This window comes from Colletotrichum truncatum, assembly GCF_014235925.2.
Source record: "Colletotrichum truncatum strain CMES1059 chromosome Unknown Contig_0008, whole genome shotgun sequence".
Lineage (NCBI taxonomy): Eukaryota > Fungi > Ascomycota > Sordariomycetes > Glomerellales > Glomerellaceae > Colletotrichum > Colletotrichum truncatum.
In genome coordinates this window covers 1361446-1383844 of record NW_027222405.1, presented here as the reverse complement: position 1 = coordinate 1383844, position 22399 = coordinate 1361446, and the positions used below count along the sequence as shown (strand labels likewise).

Below are 22399 nucleotides of genomic sequence, written 5' to 3'. Positions count from 1 at the left end.
CAAGCCACGCACTGAGTGTTGTGGGTACTTGTTTTCCAAAAGTGGCAAACCCTTCAACAAATACCAATCCTCGATAGTCTAGTGGTGAGGATATCGGCTTGTCACGCCGGGGACCGGGGTTCAATTCCCCGTCGAGGAGTTTCTCTTTTGCATTTTGTGACTTTGATTATTCTTTTGTCATTAAGATCAATTAAATACCTAAATGGTCTATGTCTTTTTTGTCCAGAGATAAGTGTGCTGCTGTGGACATTTATCCCACCCGCTATTACGGAATTTGCACCGAGTTCAATCTATATTTCTGCGAGAACATCGGCGCCCACATTCGCTCCATGAAAAATCCTATCTCAGGGTTACTCGAATTCGCCTTTTCGAACTCATCCAGCGCATTCTGATAAACTGTCCTCGGCAAACTCCATATCGTCTCGCGTTTAACGGCAAAAATACCCCCGTGCATCGCTCGGATGGCGGGCGGGTGCTGTCCCCCCATCACCCTCGTCCAGAACTGCGCCGGGGTATACGGCGCGAGCTGCAACGTCTTGATCTGGCTCGGCTTGATCCACAGCGCCTGCTTGGAACTGTTCCAATCGATCTGCTCCCAATCCGCCAGGTCGTGGAACAACGCCGCGTTGAACGGCGTGACGTCCCTCTCCTCCACCTGCATCGCCCTCTGCACCATCTGCTCCGTCGTGTTGACGGCCGGCGCGAGGAGATCAAAGGGATCGGCCTGCGAAAAGACCATGACCTCGTCGAGCGTGTCGTAGTTCTGCACAATGTGGTACAGGTGCGTGTGGCCCTCCCGTCCGATGTTCCTGAGGGGGATATACGAGCGGAACGCCGAGTGCGGGACGCTGTCGTTCGTCTGCGGGACGGAGCCCTTGGCGTACATGTACGTGTTGTTCGCGACGGGCGCCCATGGCTCGAGAGATTCTTTAAAGCGCGCACACACGATTCCGAGACGCCCTGGGGATGCTGCCAGAGCTGCCAGGAGAGGCAGTGTGAGATTTACCGCGACCATTGTGGTTTGTCTTTGTTGAGGTCGATTTTGAAGGGTTGTCAAGTTGCAGGTTTCCCGGAGACTCCGCCTATTTTAGGGCGGGAGTTCGTGGCTGTGACTGCATGATGAACGTGGTTGGTGTCTATCATGCGAAGTTACGAATGAACTCTATTAGAGGGTTCTGCAACGGTATGTGGAGATGCTCCTTGCTAGGAAAGTCTCGCCGTGTTGTGCTATTCGAGGTGTCTATGCTTAACCCCCGGTTGTCAAAAGTCTAAAGTGAACGAATGTGTAACATCGGATGATTTAGATGTTGTCGAAACGAACGCCAATGTCCAACATAGTTTGGAGGTCCTCTGCAGCAATCTGCTCTTTTTCTGACTCAAACTCGCACATTCTGTTATTCCAGAATTTCATAAATTCTAGAAAAGATAATGTGTCATTTCGCAGCTTGGAGCTGAACTCTTCCATGAGTTTCTCCAAGGTCACTGCCAAGTACCGGTCCTCATTCCTTATCTCAGCTACTTCCTCTGTTTCCATTATGGAAATCAGCTTAGCGAATCTCCCTCTTTCACGCAATATAGTGCCCTGGTCGTGTATTCTATGCACGCAGCAGGTATGATGCATGCCGAGCCGAGAAAACGTGCAAACTCGAACAAAGGCACATTTTGTACCAAGCCCTTGATAAGACATTTCATGTAGACTTTTTTCGTTCCACTCAACTAAGCGCTTTGTACCAAAACCATATTCTGATTCAGGATACCATAACCAACCCCTTGCGAACAACGAGGCTGAGTTGCAGCCTTCAGGTGCGCAATAGCACAAACAGGGATCTTTCGACGAAACAGAAAAAAGCTTTCGCACTTGCAAAGAGAAATGCAACCCAGATAAAGATGTTACTCCTGTTTCGAGTCCTAACATATAAGAAAGGCGATGTATAACCCGGTATTCTGGAGCTTGTATACATGAAGCCTGTATACGAGCTTCGATTGGAATGGGGATCTTGACGTCTGCTTGCTTTTTATCGAACCACGCGATGAGGTCTGATGTAGCCGTCTTGCCAGTACCAAAAGTCAAAAGTAATGGAAATACCATCAAAGGAGTGTATCCATCCACGATTGAATCGATGTTTGTAAAACCCGATTCGAATAGAGCTTCAGCTAGGTTGACTGACATGAAGGCGGTATGGTAAATCGAACCCCGACGTATGAGTTTATACTGTCGAGGGATCGGGACCCCATAGTTCTTTAGTTCTGTGACGACGTCAAAAGCATTTTCTTGTAGCATCGCCATGTTTGCGAGACCAAGCCTCGTTGCTTGCTTTTCCGGTAGATGCTCAAGAGCGTAATGCAGCATCTCTGTCCTGCGCTTTGCGAGTTCTTTGCTCAAGACTTCACAAACCTCCCGACTTTGAGCATTGAGATAATTGGAGAATTTATGACCGAAGAAACAGGCAGTGTTTTCAAGATCGATGGTTGCATGCTTTTTCAGCAAGATCGTCACGGATTCTGCCTGTTGCAAAGTGATAGCATATGTGATGGCCGACGTTTCAGTTGAATCCAACGCGTCAATGATATCATGGCATGCATCTTCTGCCAGTTCGAAAAGAAGCTCCAAGCCTCTTGGCCAGAAAATTGCGACATGAAGTGGTGTCTGGCCATAGCGTCCCGTTTCAAACATATGATCTGGGGATGCGTCAAGTAGTCGACAGACATCGCTCTCTGACTTCCTGAATAATGCATGAGATAGTTCTCCATAATCGAGTGCTTTTGGGTGTCGGGAATGAGTCACTAATACGACTTGGCACGACTAAGTTCAGATACATACTTTCGAGCAAGACTGCATGGTCTTGATAAATTCTCGGGATGGTAAACACCCCACCCAAATCTGGAGCAAAAGTTATGTCATGTCTACTTGAAATTTGTGAGCAGGAGGCTCCTATTTTCACCAACTCCTTGGTCATATAGGATGCTGCCTTTACAAAGCCGTCAAGCTGCCGTCTAGCACCTGAGAGTAGCCACTCTCTGGTGCTGAAGATCAAAATTCCATCTAGTAGAGTACTTAAACAGTTTAGCAGGGCTTGCGCAATAGTTTGATCATTGAGAGCATACCAGAATCTATAATCAATGTCGTTAAGTGGTACGCCCATGGATACCAACACTTTGAAGTATTGGACGAGCATAGATGCCGTCTTCTCGGAACGGGCATAGAACCAGATAGGAGCCACCTACAGTTTACCATCAGGATACTGAATGGAGTTACCATGGCATCGACTAACCTGGAGATAATTATCGCCAGACGCCGTGATGTCTGTCGGCCACGCCTCCCCTTCAGTAAATAGCTTTTGTAAAGCTGCCAATACAGAACATAATTGCCCCTCTACTTGATTCTCAGTTGGCGTATCATTTTGTAAAAAAAACCATTGTAATGATCTTAATAACTCCACAGCTGGACTGTTGTCTTTGATGATCGTACGTAATGTGAAGTTGGGCTGGATCTGCAAGTCTCTCGTAAAGATAAAGTGAGAGTACCGAATACCGATTTTCCAGCGAAAAAGGCGGCTGAATACCTTAATTTTTCCCTCAATTGTTCTGTTTCGCTGATTGAAATGATACAGTGGGCACGCTTCTTTGTGGCAGAAACCATCGAACCCTCTGTATCCAGTCTGAGGGTGCCGCACGACACGCTTACATCTGCAGGCGAACTGGGATAACGTTATTGCTTTCGTGGCATTATATTGCTTTCGACTTGGTCTATGGGGCATTTGTGTCATCTCCAGTTGTCCAAAGGTTTCGTCTGTTGAAAATTGGGTACTCGACGAGATCATTGTTGAGTGAGGCTGCTGATATGGTACGTTCTGGTTATAGTTGGTGTGCGATATGGTAGATACATCAACGGTAGCAACACTCGGTATAGCCTCCTGTTCTTGACTGCACAGATTGTACATGTCGGATCTTTCAATGCCTCCAAGACGTGCGTGTAACGACTGCTCGAAACTTGCTAATCTGCTGTTGATAGCCTGCTCCATCGCTGGGAGCAAAGCGGAAATCTGATCTGTTGTCTTTTGCCCTTGTAGTAGAATAGCCGAAGCAAGTTTGGTAGACTCAGAGATCATCGTCTGAAGAACTTCGCTCGTTAAGTCGCTGTCCACTCAATAAGTATCTCTTCCCCCAAATTTCCCTTCTCTCTGATGGCTTACCGGTTCAGTAATAGTAAACAACTTGACAAAGCTATGTGGAATTCTTGCATCTGAGCCTTGAGAACGTCAAATCTATCCTTTTGGAAAGGATATTGCAAATGCCGTACAGCAGCCTTCCCGTGCTGCTTAAGACCTTGGATTGTTTGAGGTCGAGAATACTTTGTGCTCAGAACTTTAAAGTCTTGCATGCATAAATTGCAGGCACTGTAGCACTCATCCAGAGCATTCTTGAGCGTCAAGTCGATCTGACTCCCTGATTTTAGTCGTATGTCTAGCATTTGTAGGAAGGATTCGAGTCTCTCTGCGTCCTGACTAAGAAGACGTATGTCGTCGTCTTTCGACTGATAGTCTCGGCAGTAGACGTGGAGGCCTTTGCAAATTGTGATGCCCAGAGACAAGAGGCCGGCAACGCCGCTAGCTGCCGATAGCGGATCCATGAATGATCTCAAAGAGAGTGGCTAGTGTATATAGCTGTTTAGTTTGCAAAAGGGCTATAGAGAAGATCTAAAGCTTATGAAGATGGCCTGCCTCGCTCGGAAGTTGGGCAAGAGGGGACAGATACAAGGTGGCTGGAGAACGCCGGTGTACGCGGAGGATGAGTGAAGAGGAATTCAAGGGTCAAATGTAGATAATGTCTTGTGCGGGGTAGTTCTCAGATGCTCACATTACATGTCAGCAGATAAAATTGCCTCGTTGGTATTCCTCTGTAGCATCGCGGAATTGATAGGCCGCGAACGCATGTGGGAAACATTACGAAGGTTGCTCATTGGTCGCCTCACTGGCCAGGCGAACCGACTAGGCAGATTTTGGTTACCAAGCACGCCTCTTGAATTCGAAATACGATTCGAGTGAAGGAATAAAGATGGGATGTATGAGCGGGCGAATTGCGCTGGACTTGAAGTCTGCTTGCTTTGTGAAGACGGGGGTGGAAACACCTGGGTTCTCATTTCTGGATATGTACCCACTTGGGTCCTGAGGAGTTTCAAGAATTGAAATAATGGACTTACGCATTTATCGATTCTTTTCGAGTGACACTGCGAACTAATTGTCATATTTTGACAGCGATATGCTGGCCTCTTGCGCTTCCAGCTATGCGCGGATTCTTTAGAGATTTTCATGTGCGTCGTTCGTCAGCTGTGTCTGAGTTGATCAACCACGCTATATCGAACTCCCATCCACTTCCCTGTGCCTCCAATATTTCCATCATGCCAAGCTACAAATGGTGTTATCACTTTGGGCCAGTCAAAAAACATGTGGGCAGAATTCTTGTTCTGCCGGTCCTTTGTACACAATACCTACCATGCGTGGGTCATCAACCCTGCGCCCCTGCTCGCTCCCTGCAAGCAGCCATGCACAGCACAGCCGGAGGATTGGAGTCTTCACCACAAAGATGCTCTCCTTTGCTTGTAATATTTTAACGGCTTTTTCAATAAGAGGGGAAAAGCGAGCATCATACAATTTTGATAGATTTCACCCCGGACTTTGAAGAGTAGTGTTCCTGGAAACCTTGTTATACGAGTCAGCGATAATACACCGCCGCCGGGTAGAGCGGGGACCCGTTCAACTTAATCTTTTCAACCCGAACGGGCCTATCGGAAACCTGCGGCAATCGCCTTGTACGGCTGCCTAGGCCACTTGGCCCAAATTTAGTTGCAGAATCCCCATTTATCAACTCGCCCAAGACGATGGCTTAGCTTGAGTCGACCTGTAAACTGCCACCTTTGATGGTAGCCTTGAAGGAAACAATTGGAGATTTGCCAGGAGTTTCCGCATCCGTTTCTCGTTGCTGATTGTGCTGAGAGCTCCGATGAACATAGTTGGCGATTGACACTGACCGGACTACAAACTACCTACAATCTAGTCGATTTGCCGTTCTATAACTATGTACACAAGAGAGCGTATAATAACCCTTTTTCGGTCTTATATCGACGGTTATATCATCCAGAGCATCATTGAACAAACTTTTGTATTCCAGCTGGTCAGATCGTAGTGGATACCAAGTCCCGCCATCTCGGATTCCTCACCCACCAGCATCCATGGATAGGAAGAGGATATCCACGCAGCTATGCTGGACATCCACTCACAGTAGCTCAACTACTAGTTAATCGCTTGGAGAGGTAGTCCCAGCCCCATCATGAGGATTCAATTCCTGGAAATAAGGGTGCCTGCGGCAGGAACACCAGATCGCATGCTCTTTTCGACGCACGCAGGGTTGTTTATGGGCAAAGAATGTCTAGGCCGCCACTGGTAGCAAGCTTGGCATTCAACACCAAAACTTGGTTGCAATATTTTCAAACAGACATGTCAAAGTCGGCATCTTGGTCTATATAAAGCTCTCTCCCACAGAAGCAAGTCTTATTTTCCTCCTCAGATCAGCACTACTTCTCTCCATCCTCTCAACTTGACTTCCTCATTCAATATCCAATATCCAGCGCCCAACATCCAACATCCCTCAAAATGGTCAACTTTATCCGCGCTGCTGGCCTCTTGGCCATTATCCCCCTCATCGCTGCTGCCCCTACTGCCACCGAGGCCAATGTCGCCGTGAGAGCTGCCGAGCAGGAAGCCGTGCCCTTCTCCTTTGAGAAGTGGGCTGAGGACATCATGGCCAACCCCAATGGCCAGCACCCTTCCCCCGAGGAGGCTCTTGCCCTCGCCTTCAACCAGACATCCACCGGTATGTAATAGAGCTTGTTGCTGGCAGCAGCATTTTTGAGAATCGAATAGGATGCTAACATTCCGCTCGTCTAGACGGCCTTGAGAAGCGTCAAGCTGATGTTAGCTGTGTTTTCAACGACAATAGTCAAGCTGCCTCGGTATGTGATTGAACGACCTATTCCCCTTGGTTATCCACACGGGTCCAGATGACTTATGAAATGCTCTTGCTAATATCCAACGCCAAGGTTGCCGACGCCGTTTGGTGCATTGATTTCATTGCCGCCCGCTCCAACGTACAATGCAAAGCAATTGTCAGCGGCACATCTTTTGCAGACGCGGCCAAGCTCAAATCACTGGTGTAGCTTTCGGTTCCAACCCTCCCAGGGATACCTCTAGCTTGTGCGGCAACGTTGCCCGGTCTGCTGGTGCCATCATGGACGCCTGCACCCGTGGCAGCCTCGTCTATGGATCTAACAACGCCTGGGGCAACGGCAACATGAGAGTCCATATCCGCTCTCCTTACTAGACCGACCGTATGGCTGGACTCGGAAATGCATTAGGATCACACCCTAAAAACTACTGTACATAGCGTTGCCAAGATATGAAAAAATGACTTTAAGCTTACTTTAAGCGTTTCCAAAAGACACAAGTCTCAAATGTGGCTCCCCTTCTCAATATTATTCGTGTAACAGTCAAGCAGAATCTCATATGATAAGGTTAAGCAGTGCTAGGCTCAAAGAGCTGCTCTTGTTGCTTTGAACAAGTCGAACACGCATTGACAATCTGTTGATCCGACTCCAAGTGTCCTATGAACTTCAAAATTTCTCACTAGAGTTCAAATCCTTGTGGCTTCCTCTGTGGATTGGCTCAATGCTGGAGCTTCCTTACTCCATATCTTCAGGTACGAGACCAACCACATATCTCGGAGCGCCGGGTGTGACCACACATATGTTCTCTTCGTAAACAGACAAAAGAACCCTTGTTTAGTTTTAATACTACAGTTTTTACGGGTCAGAATGGGGTGGTTATCATTGCAGCGGTACTTGGCGGCTTTGTGTACTGGTGTCAGCTATCAACCTGACTTGTTCCTTAGATAAATTGCTGGCTAATGATTTTCTTGTCGCACAGAGATATACGTATATCTTTGTTGGACTGGGTCACCACTTGTTGCTTGCGCATTTCGACCTTCTTTCAACCCCTTGGAGGTATGTTAGCTCTGTTATGGTCAATGTTCCTGAGTAGTGGACGATTAGAGAAATGCGCTAGGAGATTTCAAATCCATGTTCGATCTCCATCAGACCCACGCAACAGCGGCGGTCAGAATACAAGAGGGTCGCCGATGGTGTCGTCGCCAACCATCTGTCTGCAGAGACATATGATCACCATCAACAGCGCCGATGGTTTAGTGGTAAAATTCTCCGTTGCCACCAAGCAGCGTCGGGGAGCCGGGGGTTCGATTCCCCCTCGGCGCATTTCTTTTGCTCAATGTCCATTCGAGGTGGCTAAGTGACCAAGCCAGAGTTACTTTTCTCAATGTAACTTTTGTAAGCTCACACATCGGAGGCAATTGCTGGTTTTGTATGCCCGGTCTTGGAAAAAACAGCAGACAAATACTCATAGTTCAACAAGAGACGGAATAGAAGCAGTGCGGGCAGCAGCACAAGTAAAACACGGGGACTTGTACCGAAATGTTTAAGATGGTGGGTTTCTAGCGGTGTTGGACACAGATACCCTGGAAGGTTTACCTCAAGTTCCAAACAGTCATGATTGAGTTGTAAACATGCATTCGTTGAGACTTTGCAAATATGCATGAATTTACCCTCAGAGTTACCGTCTTTACCAACTTGTTAATATCACCAAAAAATACAAGCGAAACAACGAGAAACCGAACCCATTTTCGAGGACTAAACTATAGCACAGCCTTTGCAAGGGGAATGTAGATGATTCAGGAGTAATTTATTGGATATCTTGTAATACTACGCTAAAGAAACGAGGACGTGTTTACACATACACGTCATGCAATATGTAACAATAAACAAATCATACATAATGCCAATTATGCCACATGCTCGGGACTCCGCTGTCTAGAGCCCTCATAACCCGTCGCAACCTCATCAACAACCCATCTCTGTCTCCCATCCTCTTCGACCCTCAAACCATACCCGTACATCTTGCCCATATCTTTGATCGTTTTGCGGGCGACCTTCTTCTCCATGCCCGCCACGGTATCAAAGTCGCGACTCATGGACGTATCAGCGACGTACGTCATGACCGCAGCGACGGAGTCCGGTCTACGAGGTAGCGGGGGCAAGTTCGCGCGCCAGTAAAATACCAGCCCCTGGACGATGAGCATAGAGATCGTCATGAACAAGCACATGACGCTGCAGAAGATGTACTCCCCGCGGAGCTGGCCAGGTCGCCAGGGGAGACCGCTAATGACCACGACGAAGAATTCGGCCATGAGAGCGGCAAAGGCTATGGCGGCGGGGATGATGTATCCCATCTTCGCAAAGGGGATGATGGCGAACAGAGGGACGGCGAAGCTCTTCCTCAGAATCGTGTCTTTGGCACGGGATGGCTTGGCGTGCATACGGCTGTACGGCGAAAAGTTCTGCGCGTCGGCGAACACGAGAGTCCAGTACTTGGCCATGAAGATGCCTATGAGGCTGATTCCTATACGCACGCCGATTGTCTGTGCGCGAGTGGTGTAAGAGAACATGCGGCGGGGGTGATTCACGTTTGCTAGGGCCGCGATGGCGAAAGCCAGCAGCCCGACGTGGAAGCCGACGAAGAGGAGGTCGATGACAAAGCGGATGCGTGTCCATGGGGCCGCTGGCGTGAGGTTGGCCTTCTTCTCGACGGCGCTGGACTCGAGGCGTTGAATGAGGGAGGGGGCCTGGTTCGCCCTGGATAGAATGGGAACGAGACCAAACTCCTCGCCACGAGAGGAGAGGAAGGTGCCGAGCGTGAATCTCTTGTCTTTGAGATGGACTGCGAGCTGCGTGTGCGTCATGTTGGATGGGATGGCACCGAAGTCCCGCTCGACTTGCGGGTGGCCCATGACCGTAGCGACGCCGGAGATGGTTGTTGTATCGACACTGATGCGGGAGGGTGTCTTGAACCAGAGTCCGATGATAAAGATAAGAGACAATGCGACGGTGGCCAGGCCGGCTGTCATTATGCTTATCGCCCAGGTGTTAACGCTGAGACGGGGAGGACAGGGCGTGAGGTTTGTAGGTGTGACTGGTGCGTCGCACCACCACGCGTCGGGGGTTACTGCTTCGACAGACACCGCGCTGCCAATGTCGGCGATAAAAAAGCTAGCGGCAATGGGAGCGAGACTGATGGCAGAGCCGGCAAGCGCTGCGCCTGAGGCTCCTCCATCAGTCATAAGCTGACGTATAGGCTCAAAGGCGGCGATAGGGGTGTATGCGGTGTTAAGCGCGAAGACGAAGGCTCGGCTGAGGATGATTGGGACAAAGTTTGCCACGACCGCCTGTTGGACTGTGACTTGGTTTGTGTCGGGGACCGGGGGAGCTACTGTGTCTGTTGGCTTGTTTTCAGACGTTGTTTCCGTCGGGGTTTCCGCGGCGCGAACTGGGGCTGATTCCGAAGCGGAAGCGGTAGCCGACTCTGAAGCTGACGCGGTGGACTCTGTGGCGCTCGCGGAGATGGAGGCGCTTTGAGTAGCTGACGCTGTCGCCGACGCTGTTGCTGAGGCAGACTGTGTGTTTGTTGCTGATGGAGCGCTAGCAGAGGGAGGGGTCGCTGTAGGATTCGTAGCAGACGCAGAAGGGTTAGTTTGTGTGGGATTCGAAGACAGAGATTGTGACGGCGTCTCAAGAGTGTTTGCGCTGGGAGATGCTGATGTAGCGGGAGTCTGAGTATCACTTTGGCTCTGCAGCGGTGTAGCTGAGTTGGAAGCAGAAGCTTGAGTGACAGAATTCGACGCCGATTCCTGACTGAGGGGTGACACCGTGTTTGAGGCAGTCGCAGGCGTTGACTCCGAAAGGGCAGAGAGTGCTGTGATACTCCCAGAGGCAGAGTTGGTCGCAGATGGCACACTCTGAACAGTCTCGGACCCCGTAGGACTGGCCGTTGGTGTTTCAGTGGCCGAAAGCGCGGAAGGGGTCTCGGAAGGCCCAGTGGTTGCCGACTGAGGAGTGTTGGACGCAAAGGGAACACTTCCACTTGAAATGGACGCTGATGGTATGGATGCAGTTGGTTGGGTAGAGCCCGGAGACTGAGAAGAGCCTGGAGACTGGGTAGAGCCTGGAGACTGAGTCAAAGGAGTCCCAGAGATACTAGGACTCACAGTAGGTGAGCCAGATGGCGAAACGGTGGGGGACAGTATGTTGGATAACGGGGTTTCCGAAGCCGCAGGGCTCGAGATACTAGGAGTTCCCGATGTTGGAATCGTGCTTTGAGTAGGGCTCGTCTGGGGTGTTTGCGAGCCGGACAATAGGCTGATGGAAGGGATAATAGTGGGAGACGATACTGTCGGTTGGGATACAGACGGGCTCCCTGAAGTGACGCTTCGAGACACACTCGGGGATAGAATCTGAGTGGTAGATTGGCTAGGCCTAGACACAGACGGGGTCACCGAAGGTGAAGGAGAAACCGATGGAGTAGTAGCAGAGGTAGCACTGCGAGACGACGTCGGTGTTGTGGTAACAGGCGGCTGACTGGATGATACCGACGTTACGGTAGGCGGGATGCTGCTTGATTCCGAAGTGACAGCTGGCGTTTGAGTGCTTGATTCAGAGGGCAGCTGAGTAGATGAGTCGCTAAATATAATCTCTGAACTGGAACTGCTGATAATGACACTCGAGCTGCTCTCTGAAAGTATTTCAGAGGAACTTGAAGAGACCACGATACTAGAGCTCTCAGAAGAAGTACTTGAAATGACGTCGGGAGTGCTGCTAGAACTAATGATAGGTGTACTTGAAGAGATGATACTCGATGAAGTACTGAAGGGCGGTGTACTACTTGGCGGAATGCTTGAAGATGAGCTGCTAGATAGGACAATAGACGACGACGAGCTACTGCTGCTGATGGGTGGTGGACTGCTACTTCTTGAGCTGGAGGTAGTTGGCGAGACACTCGACGATGGTGTAGTACACACGAAACTCGGCGAAGGTGTAGTAGATGTAATGCTCGGTGAAGGTGTAGTGAATACGGAACTCGACGGCGTAGTACATACGAAAATCGGTGTACTTGTCGACGTCGGAGTCACAAAAGTCGGAGAAGGGCTTATCGATGGCGTCGGTGACTCGAAGATTGGCGAAGAAGAAGAGGGGAGAAATATTGGTGAGAGCGTAGGTGGGGAGATGAATGCCGTCGTAGTCGTGAACGGCGGAGGGCTAAATGGCGGAAAGGAGGTGGGAGAAGGAGGAACGGGGGTATAACAAAACACCCTCGCCTCAGGGTCGGGGCTATCAACAAGGATCATGGTCTCGCAGATGGGAGTCACCTGTCTCTTGTGAATTTCTCTCCGCCAATCCCACGTAATCGCTTCTTCCGTCGCAATTCTTTTGGCTCTCTTGATCTCATTTTCCCACTGTTCACTGACATCCCTCTTAAAAGCCTTCGTCACCTCAGCAGAACCGGGAATAGAGTACTTTGATTCGGAACCCTCTGGCATCGACTTTTTCATCCATATCACCAACCCTATGAAGCCCAGTGTGACGGCCAAAAGAGCGACGAGGCCGTAGAGCCTTGCGAGGAAGGGTTTCTTCTGCGTATCCGCAGCTCCTATAATCAACGTTAGTGAACCGTTTCTTAGTCTCAACAAGATATCTGTGATGCCAAAATAACTATACATACTCGAAGCATCGATGGCCTCATATCGTTGCGGCGAGCTCTCCCTCTTGCCGAACCTCATGATAGCAACCGGCCTACTCAGGCCATCCAAACATACGGCTAAACGAGAGGAACCAAGAGGTCAAATGACCACAATGACGATGGAAAGATCTCTAACACGATCGCAAAGCGAAACACAGCAAGACTCCAAAGCGAATGAATATCTTTAAAACCCGACAAGAACGAAACCATTACGAAGGCAGCAGACCACAGGCACAAGTGGCTAGGTATTATATCAACCGGCCACATACTTTGCCCCTCTTTGGAACAAGCGCCATCGCAACCATCACGACACACGCCTCAAAGCCATAACCGCCGTCGTCCGGGGCAAATTCCGCAAAGCGGGATGTAACAGTGGCTTCAGGCGATGACGGCGCCGTCTGCCTTTTTTCGCGGCTTACAAGTACGCCACAAAATGCCAGCGCATCTGAGTGGGTGCGTGAGCGCACCTCTGCGCGTCGGGAATTTTCCGAAAACGGAAATCGTCGAGGCACGACGAGATGCGGCTGAACCCGCCTACACGGTTTAAGTGGTTTCCTTAGTCTCTTGTCAAAAGGCAGACTTTGTTTTTTTTTCCCCCAAGGCTGAATGCTTCGTCTAAGAGAACCTTGGAAGCAACAAGCGCAATGGTCCCCAGACCATTGGACGGGCTCTAGCGAAGGAATGACTCAGGTCCGAAAGCAGCCCTTCTTCGTATTCTCGTGATGGGTAACTATCCACGTGGGATTTCGAACGCATCCAGTCAAGGGTCCTTGTTTTGGTTTTCTCTCTCCATTGTCCCTGAAACATCTTGTCTTCTGATACACACGCAAGCCCTTTCACCGCAATCGTCGTGGCTCGTGAGTGGCATAAAGGCTTGAGCGGTGAGGTTTCTATCGACAGCAACTTAACAAGGGGTTGTTTTCCAACGATGAATCTTAGACACGTTCGCAAGGCAGAGAACGAGATTGATCTTTGGGGGGGGTTGGAGGTCTGACCCCCCTGCCAGTACTGGATGGCGTGGCTGAGAACCTAACATTGGGAGAGGCTTGACAACAATTGCGGTGGCGGAGGCGGTGACAGTCGTTAGTTGAAAGGTCTATAGAGACTAAACCTGCAACCCTTCGGAGAACTGTATATTGGGCCCTGTCGCTGTCATATCATGCGCGGTGTAGATGAACCTCATATCAGAGGAATCCATGTTGATAGTACTCTCCAAAGTCTCGCATGTTGCAGGTAACGGCAAGCCTGAAATGAGAACACCAACAAAGTCCAAACAAAGGATGAGATACTTTTCCTTTGATAAAAACATCCATCTTCATAATAAAAGAGATCTGGCAGTCATGTTCAAAGACCCAAACACCTGGGTCCAAGACCCAAGTATTCGGTCGCACACATGGAAACCAAACACCTCGCGAACATCAAACCAAACTCCCCGTTGATCACCCTCTTTCAAGGCAAAACCTTAAAATCAATGCTCCCAGGAGAAAACCCTTCATTTTTTTTTTTTTTCTCTTTCTTTTCTTTCCTTTTTCTCTCTCTCTCAGTTGCCCAATTCGGCGACCTCCCAAGCATTTCAGCCCGACTAGCGGCGCCGAGATCCAGCCTCAACCACCGACTTTTCCAGATGCATCAACAGGTTGGGGCTTTCAGCTCTCAGAGACGACTAATAACGACGCGGGAAACCACGCCGCAACGGGAGTGTATTTGTTTCAGTTCCTCTCCTTTGTAAAATAAAGAAAAAACCGCTACCGTTGGCCCTTTTTCTGTTACTCCGTGGAAGTGCCAAATGCATGCCAATCTGTTAAAGGAAACGGTCCAGGAACTGGTTTCATTGCACTTCACTCGTCCCCGTCTCCTTGCGCCCCTGTGGATATTATCTCGGTGAGAGGGGTTTTTTTTTTTTTCTTTTTTCCTTGTTAAGAAGACTTTAAGAGACCTGGTCCTGGTAATACTAGTAAACAGCACTGACAATGGGCCTGGTCGAGACCCCCCTTGGTCTCGGCCACAGAAAAAATGCACATGGCGCGATAAGAAATTATCGATAACCAAGGGGTAAGGGAAAGGGGTGAGAAAAATAACAATAATAACAATAATAAGTCGCAATGAAAACGTTGTGTAATGTATAAAGCCAAAGGAGATGGAAGCTGGAATTTGGGAGGGGAAAAAAAAAAAAAAGACAATCCGAACTCGCTCGGTACCCGACGCCGTCGCATAACTGCGCGATATTCGGTAGCGAGCAAAACACCCCTATTCGGTCAACGTCGAAGCTCGTCATCCCAGGCTCGTCTAACGCCAGTGCTGTCGTCTCTTCATTGCGCCTACAGTCGCGAATCAGAATATTCCAGTGCGTAAGAGGAATCGGGGTCCCCCTGGCTGCCGCATACTCGGGATGATATAGCCGTAGGCGAGAATAAGATGACGGACAATGAGAGAAACCAAATACACACACATGTCAGTAGAGCTCTTTGCGGCACATTTCAACGTCATTATTCAAGGCCAAACAAGACTTCTTATCCGTTTATACCAGGGGGTGGTCTGTCTGTTTTGGCATGGTCACTTTTGGTTTGATCGGGGTTCCATTGTTTCTTTTTTTTCTTTTCTTTCTTTCTTTGTGTTCAATTGTGGAGGTATTCTACCAAACCCCCCCCTCAGTGGAGTAGCAATTGGAGCTGAACCCTTCTTCCTTCAATGGCTGGGAGCACACAGGGCGCGGTCGACGCTTGACCGATCTTCATCCCCATCCGATCCCCCGCCCTTGGCGACCGTTGGAACGGGAATAAAGGCGTCAGGGTGAGGCAGGATAACAGCCAGTTTCACCCATCACCAAACTTCAAGCCCCATGGATATATATATGTGTAGAGAACGATATGGTCGCCCGGCCCCTCCCCTCTGAGTCCGGAATTCCGGAGCCGAAGGAATCATACCCACGAAAATGAACCCAGAGCCAAGACACAAGCGAGAGACAAGCGGCAGAAAAGACGCTGAACGTGGGCCCCCCCCCTCCCCTCTGGTTCCGTCGCGTCAACCGACAAAATGACACCCCAAGTATACCCACCCCCATTCGCGCCGCATCTGCACGTTTGCTGCTTGTCGCATGCATCCAGTCGCATGGCACCTGGGAACTATACGGAGCGGCTTTACATAGTACAGATGAGAAAAAGCGAGGGCCCCTGTTGAGCCCAAGTGGGAATTCTTCTTATCGCGTCATGTACAGGGCCTCCCGACTCCTCCATATCCGTCATGCCCGGGGCCCAGAGTGTGCAGATCGGCCTGATCAGGATATTCGGTTCGGTTGGTCGGTTTCTCATCCCATCACATTCGGTTTGGCGTTGCTCGTCCTCTCCACTCATCCCTCGCCCTTCATCCCACTTTCATCTTCTCCATCGTCCATCATATCGCGGGCATCTTTCGTAGGTCTCAACTTTTGGTCAGATCGTTTCATCTCTCTCCAATTGGTCTGCTCGCTCCTCTGCTTTGCCTAGTCCCCTCCACTCGGCCCCCCCTCTCCCCCCCCTCCATATCTTGCGTATCGTGGTATCGGTTCATTCTCTCCTTCGCAGTCGATCAAAGCTATTGTACAATGTCATTCCAGTTAAAAAAACGTGTGCTCGCTGTTGTGTTGGAATTGGAAACCCCAGACGCCGGCCATGAGATAGATATTCATGACGTTATGCCCTGAAACCAAAAAAGACTCCAAATATTTCCCTAATCCCATCTCATCCCCTTTCTCTGCTTGGGGTATCATTGATTTCCCATCCTGTCGACCAGGGCCACCCGCATTCTTCCGCCTGCTCCATGTGGCGTTTTGCGGCCGTCGCATCGTAGTATATTCTTGTTGAATTAATAAGAGTTGGAATTGTTTAAAAAAAAAAAAAAATTGTCACTCGTCCGTGACTCGTCTCGTTGGTATTTCCTCGCTCGTTTTGCCGTCTCGTGGAAAAGGTGGAAGAGGTTAGCTGGCCGTGGGTGCCTATAAATTCGCGCTAGTCGTCGAATCGGCATATCACATTCCATTTAGATGAGCGAGAATTTGGAGGGCGCCACATGTCCCAGAGCTGCTGCGAGCGCGGCGTTCGAATCAGGGGCGTGCTCTGTGTAGTGCATGTCCTCCTCAAAGTACGGCAACACCTTGATGCCGCAGTGCTGCTGAAAGAACTGGACGCCAACGTTATACCGGTCTCTGCAACGTCTTTCCCAAGGATCGATCTTTACAGGGCTGTGGTAGCAGAACGTGTTGTGCTCCGCTCCTCGGACGGGAAAAACGAGACCGGCGTTCTTCATCGCATTCCACAGGTCCAACGCTTCCAGACGAGTCGTGTCGCCGTTCGGCCAAGCTGCCTGCAACAACTGTACGATGGCGTATCGGAGACACAGATCCTCTGCGCTGTTCTGTCCGTAACGTCCCGCTATCTGTCTCCGCATCGGTTGAAGTTCTGTAAGCAGCTTTTCGAGTCTCTCGGGGTTGGCGTGGTTATAAAAGATGGCCAGGTCGATCCATGTTCTAGCCACATAAGGGTGTCGTCGACCATATATGGCTTCGAGTTCTTCGGCAATTGTCGGTATGCAGCCCCAGACAAGTTCTGAGAGCGTAATCGGGCCGTGTTTCTGCTGCACTTCGTACAAGGTCGAGAAAGTCTGTCGTAGTGGGTGCGATCGTTCAAAGTTCGTTGTTGAATATGCTGCCAAGTACTTGCAGAGTGCAGTCATCATGCCGGCGTCGCGATGCACCATTCCTAAGAGTAGCTCTTTGATACCTTGCGGTGATAGTTGCTTGAGGTCCATTTCCAACCTCTTGAACGCCCTCATTAACAAGTGCCCACCTGCGTCGTGCTCACCCATTTCGAACTTCTTGTTAGCGTCGGCAAACATGTCGCTCGATCCGGCACCCCAAAGCATGATCGATGTCCATCCGATTTGCCGATCAGTTTCTACCTCGAATTGCCGACAGTGCAAAAAAGCCTTCCTCATGTTTCCAACAACTGTCTCCTGCGCTCGGAGCAGGTCTGGTGATCGCAGATAACCCGGAGCGGGTGGCGGTGTCGGGGTACGGCATCGCACATACGACGGAAGTTGAGCCGGTGTTTCAAAGTCGACGAGATCGTATTCCGTTACTCCTTTCCTCTTGAGATACGTGCCCAGGTTGACTACCCTGCCGTTTCGAACAAATTCGGAAACCTTGCCCTCGGCATCGCGTTGAAACTTCATCGACAAAAGTCGCTTGACCTCATCTTCGGTGTTATTTTTGACAAACCCCCACTGGGAGAACCTCGTCTTATACATCTTGGGCCTGCGACTGTGAGATTGTTTTGTCCATATGCCAAGGCTGCGGGTACCTACGTTGCTTGGAAGCCATACTGCTCGGCCATAATCTGCATGACTTCTTTCAGGGGCCGCCGTTCCTCCAGGTACAGTTGCTTGATGGTGAGCCTAAAAGACTCCCATGCCTCTGCAGGTACCTGCTCGCGCGACGGTCTACTGCCCGTTGCAGGCTTTGGTGTAGGTGCAACACTGGGCGGTCGAGCTTGGCCCTGCAAGGCGTTAGAAAATAAGCTTTTTGATGCCGTGTTGGCACATACCGGGAAAGATGTGGGAGGGGGAGGGCCAAATGGCGTTTGCATTCCACTTGGGGTTATAGGAATAAGACTCGGGGCTGGTGTGGGTGCCGGGCTGAAGGCGGAAGTCGCCGGGCTAAAAGGTGTCGGTGCAGGGCTGAACGGTGCTGGACTAAAAGACGCGGGAGGCGGGCTGACGGTATTCGGAGGAGGACTAAAGGTATTTTGCGGAGGGCTGAAAGCATTCGATGCCGGACTGAAGGTGTTTTGCTGTGGGCTGAATGCGAGAGGCTGGGGTTGGGAAAGAGGTTGAGGCTGTAGAGGAGAGGCAATATTTGAGGGAGTAGCACGACTGCTCCCATCACCAAATCTTTGATCTGGTGTATATAGCGGGATATTAGACGGCGCGCGATCCAGCACGGGTTTGGTACTCCTGGGCACAGGTGGGCGATATGATTCCGGGGCACGAAAATAATTGGGTGTTGCCGGGCTGTTGGGAACGGGACTAGTGATTCTACTCATGCCAGACGCACTCATAGTCGCTGAACTGCTGTGCATGCTGCCAAAATGTGCCGATGATGGGCTGGTGATTGTCGGGCTTGCTACAGAACTCATAGGACTCATGACTCTGCTACTTGTCGGCGGTGCAGCGCGAATGCCTTCAAAACGGGCGATCAAATTCGACACCCCAGGTCTAGCTGAGCTCATTTCATTCAGCTCCATTTCGTCGTCCTGTTGCTGCTGTTGTTGCGGCGCATGGTTCATAGAGGAGACAACGTTGAAGCGCGTCTGCTGCGGGCCATGTGACATCCATTCCATGGACGAGCTGAAATCCCTCTGCTGCTGCTGCTGCTGCTGCTGCTGCTGGTGATGTTGATGTTGGTGTTGTTGTTGTTGTTGTTGCTGTGGCGGACATGTTGAAGAACCACCGATGCCTTGCGGCATGCCAAACCTGGGATATGGTTGACCGGATGTGTTGAGAGTGAGGCCATGCTGACCGCCTCCGTATCCTGAACCAGAGGGAACAACACCACGGGGCTTGTCCCCGGATTGATTGAACATCTCGGCCGCGTCCCAACCCCCGATGGAGCAGAGGTTCGGACCGCAGGCTGGATGAGTCTCAAGGCTCGGACGAGTCAAAGCTCCTCGGTAGGACAGGTGCCTCGTGTCGTCGAATGCGATTCATCCAAGAAGCCCAGCGCGCGTTGCCCTGGTGGCAAGGCAAGCATCAATTGCCGTCAGACAGATGGAGGGGGGGCCACCGGGTCTTCAAATGAAAGACAAGAACGTGGGAGGAGACCAAACAAAAGTGCCCATGATCGTCGCCACATAAAAGAGAAAGGTCTCTCAGGCTGCCCAGGTTAAAAATAGAGCGGCAGAGGAGAAAGCGTCATTGTCCAGTGTCGAAAAGATTGAGTGAGGACCGACTGAGGGACTGACAGGACGGTAGGACTGGCAGTAAGTGGTCTGGTTCGGACAGGGACAGGGACAAAAACCGCTGGGGGGAATATGCGATGGGGACGCTGGGCTGAACTGGAACGGTCAGAGCAAGACTGGGCGGATGGCAGGCAACGTTATCCTCCTGCAAAGCGAGAAGGAGGAATATGGGGATGGGGGAACCTGTCTGTTCCTCCAAATTCAAAAGCAGTAGCGTCGCAAGTCGTTATGGTAGGGCTCTCTCTCGACGAAGACCACTTTCCGCTTGAGGCTGGTATTGGTCGGTGGTTGCCAAGTTCCCCCGTGTGGTGAAAGCTGCAGGCAAAAGTTCCTTCGCGTAATTTCCTTAACAGGGAAAGCGAGCGTGGTGGCACATGGGTAGAACAAGCCCGTATCCCGTCCCCTCGGGGTGCTCTTCCTCAGTGATAAGAGGGCCTCTAACTGTAGAGCAATAGCTGGGTCCGTGGAGCTGCGTGCGAGAAGGGAGGGGGGAGAAGCGTTACATGACCAATGGAGTTCTAGTTGGATGGCAGTCCGGGCGTCTGCTAAACGAATCGGGAGACCATTCACGACGGCTCTCGCTGTTCGGAGCGGGCGCTGGCTGGCAATTTGACCGAGAAGAGTAGAGCAAGACGAGATTTGGGGGGGCCATCAATCTGTTCGGATGGGGGAGGGGGACAAGGGGGACGTCGGTTTTGCTATCGAAGCTTGGGGCGAAGCGGCTGGTTCATCCTTTGGTTTGGCTTCAGTGGGTAAGGCCGCCTCGCCCTACTACGTCCAGCCCTCTGGTCTCCGGGTTCAATGTCAAGGAGGCCCCAGGATCTCGTCCAATGTGTGTTCCATAGGCGATGGGTAGGCATGTCAACATGCTGCGGTAGGGCTGTGAGAATTTGGTTGAAGTGTGCTACTCTGTATGCACAGCAGCAGACACACACAAAGCAGGCGAGCAATTCCAATTTCCAGGGTGGCCAGGAGGCGGGGAATCGCGATAATGGTGCCACCACTGTTCTGAATTAAGAAGGTGTGAAAGTGACCCGGCCGGCCTAAAAGACGCCAGAGACCAAGTTCTGACTCAGACCACCAATCATAATGCCTGCTTGAGAGTGTCTCTATCAGCTAGGCCCTCCCCCCTTTCGGAAAAGTCACGGTGAGAGTCGCGGACACTGTCACCAACTAGCTCTGGCTTGCGGCCGGACAGCCTTCCGACATTGTCCCTTAATCCACATCGCTCCTAAGCGTCAAAGACGTCGCTATCCGCCGAGCGTCGCGGTCGAGTGATGGCTTCTCGCTCTCGCCTTCGGCCCTAGGTTAGCCAAGCAACCAGCCCGGCTTGGTCAGCCTTCCGGAGGGAGGGGGCAAAAAGAGAGAAAGCTGGGGGAGCTGCCACCAGCGGAAAGCTAACGCCGTAGAAGCTTGGTGCATGTTCCAACGGCTTTCCACCAAGCCGCCTTGGTGCCATCCGATAAGCCACACTTTGTGAGCACGGCCAATGACCGTGATGCTGTCAGAGACACATCCGAGTAAACGCCGTTCAGACTAGCCTTTTGAGTGCCCCCTAGAAGTTTACGATCGCGGGTGTGCCGTCCAGCACTTCCAATAGAAGGAAGCAACCCCGGGCCAAGCACGCAGGGCTTGGGGGCGATTCCCGCGGACTGGCCGCGAGACAAAGGGGATCTGTCTTAAGGCGCCACGATTCAAACTCGAAATGCCAGCCACTATGCAAAATTGTCACGGCATTGGATAGTTTTAGTGGGCTCGCGGGGCATTGGTCTACCACGGTACAGGCTTTCGGCCGGTTGCACAACCCAGCGCTTTGTCCGTGCTGTCCTGTCAGGCCGAGGTGTGGCCAAAAGCTGACTTCAAGGATCAGAGGCAGAAAGCGTGCCCGGGCTCGCCCTTTTCATGTTGATGTAGTGCGTTCTCCATCTCTATAGGGCACAAAACCCGCTGAAAACGGCGGTATGGTAATAGTTGCAGCACGCAGTCTTATGTATATCTGCAGCATCTCAGCATGCAGCTGAAAATGCCCCCATGACGGATACCACCCGAAGTTGCACATAAGATGCTAAAATGTCCCAATGAAGCTAAGTGCCGGGTGTCGACCATACTTCTCGAATTTTCGACACCAATATCCAACCAGCCAAGGAAGTCCCTGCGGGGCGTCTCACGAGCACGATAGCCCGCGACGGGTACCTTGTCAACCTAAAATGAGTTGAGCTGACATGAGTTTCTCCGCCAGGGCGCTCCAACCAAACCATTGATTACGACCTCGGAGGGGGAACCGGGGCAATGGGCACCGTGAAGCAGCAGATAAAAGCCGGTCGAATAAGACTGCATGCTTGGAAATAGGCAATCATGTTCTGATTTTAACGTGGGGACTGCTTCCAGACTTTCAAACCCCGAGCAGACAAGACACCGATTGACTTCAAAGCGCTGAAGCTGTGCCCACGTAGCATCTCATGTCACACGTCGTTACCTGAGAACTACCCTTGCTTTTGCAGCCGTTGAGCCTCAGGGTATTTTCCGTTGGTGATTTGGTTTCGTGGTATATTTATTGATTTGATATTAGGGTCGGTTCCATGGCGAATACCGGCTTCTGCATCCAGCTCATTGAATGCCGTGCTTGTTCTCGAGGATTGCTCTATGCTAACTTTGCTGGAAAGTTCTTTAGTCACTTCAGTATACTTTGTGATTACCTTTTATCAATAGGCGTTA

The 22399-nt window shown here is 50.8% G+C and overlaps 7 protein-coding genes across 7 annotated transcripts; 1 reads left to right on the top strand and 6 right to left on the bottom strand.

The window, feature by feature from the left end:
- Positions 1–265: 265 nt before the first annotated feature.
- Positions 266–1015, bottom strand: CTRU02_211874 (uncharacterized protein; the record flags this gene model as incomplete). The annotated part of the gene is made up of 1 exon (XM_036725526.1): positions 266–1015. The coding sequence occupies one exon, from the start codon at positions 1013–1015 to the stop codon at positions 266–268; it is 750 nt and encodes a 249-aa protein (XP_036582731.1).
- A 285-nt stretch (positions 1016–1300) lies between these two features.
- CTRU02_211873 (uncharacterized protein) lies at positions 1301–2674 on the bottom strand (the record flags this gene model as incomplete). The annotated part of the gene is made up of 1 exon (XM_036725525.1): positions 1301–2674. The coding sequence occupies one exon, from the start codon at positions 2672–2674 to the stop codon at positions 1301–1303; it is 1374 nt and encodes a 457-aa protein (XP_036582730.1).
- A 1515-nt stretch (positions 2675–4189) lies between these two features.
- On the bottom strand, positions 4190–4630 carry CTRU02_211872 (uncharacterized protein; the record flags this gene model as incomplete). Its single annotated transcript, XM_036725524.1, has 1 exon — positions 4190–4630. The coding sequence occupies one exon, from the start codon at positions 4628–4630 to the stop codon at positions 4190–4192; it is 441 nt and encodes a 146-aa protein (XP_036582729.1).
- A 2020-nt stretch (positions 4631–6650) lies between these two features.
- CTRU02_211871 (uncharacterized protein) lies at positions 6651–7377 on the top strand (the record flags this gene model as incomplete). The annotated part of the gene is made up of 4 exons (XM_036725523.2): positions 6651–6870; positions 6945–7009; positions 7097–7209; positions 7236–7377. The coding sequence occupies 4 exons, from the start codon at positions 6651–6653 to the stop codon at positions 7375–7377; spliced, it is 540 nt and encodes a 179-aa protein (XP_036582728.2).
- A 791-nt stretch (positions 7378–8168) lies between these two features.
- CTRU02_211870 (uncharacterized protein) lies at positions 8169–8324 on the bottom strand (the record flags this gene model as incomplete). The annotated part of the gene is made up of 1 exon (XM_036725522.1): positions 8169–8324. The coding sequence occupies one exon, from the start codon at positions 8322–8324 to the stop codon at positions 8169–8171; it is 156 nt and encodes a 51-aa protein (XP_036582727.1).
- Positions 8325–8907: 583 nt separating this feature from the next.
- Positions 8908–12303, bottom strand: CTRU02_211869 (uncharacterized protein; the record flags this gene model as incomplete). Its single annotated transcript, XM_036725521.1, has 1 exon — positions 8908–12303. One exon carries the CDS (start codon positions 12301–12303, stop codon positions 8908–8910), a length of 3396 nt encoding a protein of 1131 aa, XP_036582726.1.
- A 4406-nt stretch (positions 12304–16709) lies between these two features.
- Positions 16710–19309, bottom strand: CTRU02_211868 (uncharacterized protein; the record flags this gene model as incomplete). The annotated part of the gene is made up of 3 exons (XM_070205732.1): positions 16710–17982; positions 18033–18223; positions 18272–19309. The coding sequence occupies 3 exons, from the start codon at positions 19307–19309 to the stop codon at positions 16710–16712; spliced, it is 2502 nt and encodes an 833-aa protein (XP_070060545.1).
- Between the last annotated feature and the right edge of the window lie 3090 nt (positions 19310–22399).